The sequence below is a fragment of the Dipodomys ordii genome, unplaced genomic scaffold (assembly GCF_000151885.1).
Source record: "Dipodomys ordii isolate 6190 unplaced genomic scaffold, Dord_2.0 Scaffold9, whole genome shotgun sequence".
Taxonomy (NCBI): Eukaryota; Metazoa; Chordata; class Mammalia; order Rodentia; family Heteromyidae; genus Dipodomys; species Dipodomys ordii.
Window position 1 is genome coordinate 20,941,445 of NW_012267225.1, and position 6,705 is coordinate 20,948,149.

Here is a 6,705-nt window from a genome sequence, read left to right on the forward strand (position 1 = left end):
CTGGCAATAAGTTAAGACAAAGGATTGTTTCCAGGACGTGTCCCTAGGAACATGAAGAAAAACTTTCCCAAAAGGCACAGTCCTTCTTCCATCTCTGGGCCAAATACTCATTAATGAGACAAGGTCATAAGATTGTCCTCAGACTAATGCAGTGTGCTTAGCATGTGCAAAACTCTGGGTTTGGTCCTCAGCACCCCATCCCAATGTGACAAGAAGATCTATGGCATGCACTTAAGGCTTAAAGAGAAATTTACAGTTCTATGTGTCCATATAAGAAAAGAAATGCTGCCCGGCATTGGTGGCTCTCCTCTGTAATCCTAGCTATACAGAAGGCTGAGATCTGAGGATCACCACTGCCAGCCCAGGCAGAAAAGTCTATGAGACTCTCATCTCCAGTGAATCACCTAAAACCAGAAGTGGAGCTGTGGCTCCACTAGCCTTGAGCACAAAAGCTCAGGGACAGTGCCCAGGCTTCAAGCCTTCTCATCAACCAAAAACAAAAAGTCTAAGCCATCAACAATCCAAGTATGCAACTCTTATTGGAAGATAACAACTTAAAACAAAAAGAAAAACTGGGAAAAGGAAATAAACACAAGAAATTGTCAAAGACAAAACTAAATAAGAAAAAAGGAGAACAGTAGAGGAGGAAAAGACCAATGACACTGAATTTTTATCTAGAAGGGATGAACAAACTATAACTCATAGGCCAAATTTAACCTATCAGCTGTTATGAACATCCATTATTCTATGGAAGAATAAATGAAAATAATCACAAAAACAAATCCTCAAAGAAACAACACCAAGGGGGAGAAATAATTAAGTAATCATTTATAATTAATAATTAAAAAGAGACTTCTCTGAAGAGGAAATAAGAATGGACAATCAACACGTTGTTCAACATCTCTGGACATAAAAGTCAATGCAAGTCAAAACTACATGAGATTCTACTTCACTCCAGTTAGAATGGTCATTATCAAGAAAACAAACAATAACAGATGCTGCAGGGATGTGAACAAAAGGGAATGCTACTGCACTGTTGAAGGGAATGTAAATTGGTTCAACCACTCTGGAAAGCAGTATGGAGTTTCCTTAAAAAGACTTAAACATAGAGCTTCCCTATTATCCAGCAATTCCACTCCTGAGCATATTCCCAAATGATCACAAACAAGGCTACCCTAAAGCTACCAACACAACTATATTCACTGCAGCATTTTTACCATAGCTAAGATATGGAACCAACCCAGATGCTTCTCAGTAGATTAACGGATCAAGAAAATGTAATATGTATACACAATGGAATTCTGCTTCCATCACAAAAATAACATTGCCCATAAGGAAATGGAAAGACTTGGGGGGGGGGGGAATCGTATTGAGTGAAGCCAGACCCAAAGAAATATAGGCTCCATGGTTTCCCTTATTTTTAATAGAATATAATGATGTTATTCGAAATGAACCCCAAGATATGGAAACAAGAGGGGCTTTTTGTTTTTAATGTACTATGTGAAATTATTCCCCCCCCTTTGGTTTATCCCATTGTCACTGTTTCTGATTTGGTACCCTGTGTCTTATATATACGTTTATCTGATTTGGGAGAGGGAAGGAGAATCACAAAATGGTGTGACAAAGGACAAAGGATGAACCAATGCAACAGCAATACTCAGAGGACAATATGTTGGAAATGAACTATATACTTGGGGGAGAGGGGGGAGGAAAAACAGGAGAAAATGAGGGAGAGGTAATACTGCTCAAAAAGAAATGAACTAATTACCTTACTTACATAACTGTAACCCCTGTGTACATTACCTTACAACAGAATTTTTTAAAAGTAAACAGCTATATACAGAAGAACAGAAAATAAATAATAATAATAGCTTTTCCTATTTTACCAACAAATGAGGTGTTGTATTTTTCTCTTGAGTCTTTAAAAACCCAACTGTTCCCAAAAGGCAGTATTTTTCTTCTTCCTTTTTTTTTTCCTTTTCTTTTTTTGGTGCCAGTACTGGGTCCTGCACTTAGAGCCTTAGTACCATTCCTTAGTTTTTTCGCTCAAAGCTGGCACTCTACCACTTGAGACACAACTCAACTTTCAACTTCTTGCTTGTTACTTAGAATCTCACAGACTTTTCTGCCAAGACTGGCTTCAAATCACAATCCTCAAATCTCAGCCTCCTGAGTAGCTAGGATTACAGGCATGAGCTATTGGACCTGGCTAAGAACAGTAGCTTTTTGATGTCCTCTATGATAGTAAATATTCACTCTGTAAACATCTGTCAGCATTAATCCCAACAATGTTCACTACTGCAGGGCTTAACCCCAAATGCTATGAACTCACTCATCATTGAGATGGAGAATCAGATGCATTTGATATGAAATGTATTTATTACATTAGAGTATCAGGTTTATTTATAATTATTGTTGATGAGAAAAAACATAAAGTAAAACAAAAATATCAATTTAAAGTAATAGAATGTCACATATGCAATTTCACAAAAAATGTTCAGATATGCTTTTTATTTTTACATTGTTTACTTTATATACATATACATATCATAAATATATGCTTATAATACAAAAATCTATATAAAACCCAAACATTTAACACCTAGAAAAGGGAGAGGAAGATGCTGCATTTGATTTCAGATACTTTTCTGTAAATACTTATTAAAATCAGTTTTCAAGAAGGCAACAAATCAAAAGCCATTCATTTTCAGAGCACTTTGTGTTCACGTAAATTCATCATTCAAGTACATTTTTACTGCAATAATACACCATCAAACAAGCTGCAAAGTCAAACTAAATAAGCCTCAACAGTAAGCACAGCAGAGCTCTCCTCGGTTCTGCTCTCCAGAGCCTAGAATGAGCCTCTAACATAAACCACAATTTCCAAGTTACACTATTAAATGTCATGTTATAGAGCTGACAGCGCATTCTAGACTGTTTTACAGACTCTTGTTAAAATATAATAAATACCATGCCAGGAGTCGGTAGCTCACATCTATAATCCTTGCTACTTAGTAGGCTGAGATCTAAGGATATCAGTTCAAAGCCAGCCCATGCAGGAAAGTCCATGAGAGTCTCATCTCCAATTAACCACAAAAAAAAAAACAGAAATGGAAGCACCAGCTTTGAGCATAAAAGCTAAGGATAAGGGATAGCACCCAGGCCCTGACTTCAAGCCCCAGTACTGACACACACACACACACAAAAAGGAAAAAATAATTGGAAATTATGCTATTCTTAATTTCTTTTTTACTTTACAGAATAAACACAGTACACCTTTTCATTGTGCTTGGCAACCAGACATATTTGAAAATGGACAAATATATGTACCAACTCCTGAAGAGTTTGATATTGTTTAACCAAATCAGTTATAATTTTGGTTCAACAGTTATCCATCAAGATATACAACTTAAAATAATGCTCCTTACCATGTTATTATCATGTTTTAAAAATTAAAATTCTTGAGGCAAAAGCTTCGCATGATTTGCTCAAAATTACTAAAGGACTGAAGCACAAATAAAAGCATTTCTTATTTAACCTAATCAAGCAACTAGTGAAACATTAACATATACCCTCTCTCCAAATTAGTCAGTCTAACAAACACAGAAATTAAATGCATTATTCAGTAATACTGCTTAGCTAAACTGTTAAACCTAAACTGCTTTTATTAAAAATGTTTAACTTCAAAAACCTATATTTTTATCATTGATCACTAAGAATTTACAAATAAAATATGATCATTTTCTGAAGTATTATGCATGTAATGAGTTGCTAATTAAATTTAACATAATTGATTACAAAAACACAATTGACAATATAAATTTAAATAAACAAGATCTAAGAAAGATGCTTATTAATATGATCTTTTAAAAGTACCAAGTATAGGACTTATAAAATATAGAAGACAGTACTATAGTTGCAAACATATTAATATAGATGTATTAAATTATCTTCTAGTTGACCTTCTGTTTCTTGTGAAAACGTTCTAACAATGCACGCATAATATTTCCTGGTATTCTTTGGTGCTCATCAATCAAAGCTTGAACAGCATTCTTGGTCTATGAAGAAAACAGAAGAAAAGCCATTATCTCTTTGGAGCCCAGTATAGATCGGACATCTTGTAAAGGTTTCAGTATTCTACTACTTTCAACGAATCTCCTCTCAGGATGAATTGTTTCCCTCTCAGTATACCACAGCATTTTTTTTTTTATTAAAGTTGTATTTTATTTTATTACAGTTGTCTACTTGGTTATGTCTACACTGAGCGTTGTTAGATACATCTTAGTATTTTACCACCAGTGAGCACAACACTGTCTTGCAGACAATAAACATTAAAATGAACTGTAGGGGGTAAAAAACCTCAGAAAAAAAGTAGAAAATGTTGTAACAGTTGATTGAAAAGATTCAGTCCTTCCTGGCTGTTCATAGACTATAGAGCATGTTCTCCATTATTGTCTTCACTCTGCAGTTACATCAAGTAAGACAACAGGAAGAAGTAAGGAGACAAGAATGAGCTGGCACACTTCAGTCACCACCTCGATTTCCACACAGCTCAACACGAAAGGTAAAAATTCATACCAAAGGAAAAGTCATACAGGATACATCAAGTAATAGGGGCCCCCTGCTTTATCTCTTTAAGACAAAGAATTGCTATGTAGACCAGCTTCAAAAGGGCTAGCATTACAGGTATGTGCCATCTCTCTTGACTAAGAAATTTTGTTTTGTTTCCCACTATGTTAATGTCAAAATTCAACAATATTTTTTACTTTCAGATCAGTTTATAGTTTTCAAAATTGTTTTATATGTGTGCATAAGACATGTATACACATATACATTTAATTTATAAAATTTAATCTTTGAGTAAATAAAGCCTAGCCCAAACGTGTTTTTTAAAATATGCCCCTCTAAACCAGCTTTCATATCTGTAAAATGAGAAGTGCTTCATACAGTTACTAGAAGGATTAAATGAACTTGAAATGACATCTTCGGTGTTTAGCACAGTGATTGATATACAGCTTGCATTTTGTGAAGCGTATTTCTAAAATTTCATTCATTTATTCTATGCTATAAAAGCTATCGTGAGAAAAACAAATTTGTCATCTCAAGGCACTCACAGGAACAATTAAGTACAAAATATTTGCAGTCTGAGATCATTTGTGATAGATATGTGACATCTCAAAGAAATTCAGACTTCAGACTTGTACTGTTTGGTCAGGGTCTTGAAGGACAAGTGAGATTTTAATAGTGACACAAAAAGAGTATGAGGAACAAAGACCACAGAGAAACAAAAGGGTAAGGAAGGGGAAATTAGTCTTTTTGGATGGACTTTCAAGTTTGATTTCAAAAGGTAGATGATATAAGGCTTCAAAATAAAGCTTCAGGAGCTGGGAAGGTGGTTCAGTGGTAGAGTGCTTGCCTCGTATGCATAAGACCCTGGGTTCGCTTCCTCGGCACCACATGAGCGGAAAAAGCCAGAAGTGGCACTGTGGCTCTAGTAGGGCGCTAGCCTTGAGCTGAAGAGCTGAGGGGCAGTGCCCAGGCCCAGAGTTCAGGTCCCATGACCAACAACAACAACAAAAAAAGCTTCAATTAAATATCCAGCATGACTATAGATGATTTAGTATGAATTGAGGAATGAAAGAAGGATTCATGGGTAAAGTACCAGGGCTGTGTATTAAGAAAATGCAGTTTACAAAAATATCATCAATGACTCCTGTCATTAAATTCAAAAAACCAGGCTTCCAGGCTTTGCCTTATCAGTCCTCTCAAGTCACCACTGGTTACCCCTTTCTTGTAATGCTATTCGCTTCTGGACCCTGGTGTTCTCTTGATTTTCTGGTGGCTCTCAGACTATTTTCCTTCCAAGGACCCATTCTCTAAAAAGCATGCATGGAGTTACTCCCCAAAGACTCAGGAATCTCATCCGTTGTCACAGCTTCAATCACCATTCATTTGCTGAAGATCTCCAATTTTTCATCTTCAGTGCCCTCAAGCCTCACAGGTATGTTAAATATGATTTCCCTTGGATATTTTTTATTGTGAAAATACTGTACAGAGGGGTTATAATTACATGAGCAAGATAATGAGCATATTTCTTATCAAGCATTGTAGCCTCCTCCTTTGTTTCCCCTTCCCATCCCTTTCCATCCTCCCCCTACGCCCCACTTAGTCCTCCCCGCTCCCCCTCCCCCCCCACCAAAGTTGTAAAGTTCCTTTTTGACATAACGACTTGTACATCTCATTGTTGCAATGGGTCCACCTGTATCCCTATTTAAACGATTTGTTTTTCCCCTTCCCCTCCACAAATTATACCGACATCAAATACAGTGAAATGGCAGGGGTTATACTGTGGGGGAGGGACATACAAAACAACAAAGAAATTATCTTATAAATGTGTTAGAAACAATCACATGAAAGAAAGAAAACATTTGAATACATATCTTAGGGTTCATTTCCCTAACATCACCTTATCTGATCTTTTCTGCTTAACTCAAACATATACTAGATATTGCAAATAAGGGAAACCATGGGACCTATGTTTCTTTGGGCCTGGCTTACTTCACTTAATATAGTTTTTTCCAAGTCTTTCCATTTCCTAACAAATGGGGTAATGGCATTCTTTCTGATGGAGGTGTAGAATTCCATTGTGTATATATACCACATTTTCTTGATCCATTCATCTACTGAGGGGCATCTGGGTTGGTT

At 36.2% G+C, this 6,705-nt stretch overlaps 1 protein-coding gene across 2 annotated transcripts in view; it reads right to left on the reverse strand.

Moving 5' to 3' along the window:
• Positions 1-3,186: 3,186 nt before the first annotated feature.
• Positions 3,187-6,705, reverse strand: part of Tmem68 (transmembrane protein 68) — a 39,459-nt gene continuing 35,940 nt past the window's right edge. For both annotated transcript variants that reach the window (XM_013009411.1, XM_013009412.1), the window contains one exon: positions 3,187-4,058. In XM_013009411.1, coding sequence (XP_012864865.1) covers positions 3,954-4,058 — 105 coding nt within the window. In that variant the 3' untranslated portion in view covers positions 3,187-3,953. The remainder of the gene's footprint in view (positions 4,059-6,705) is intronic.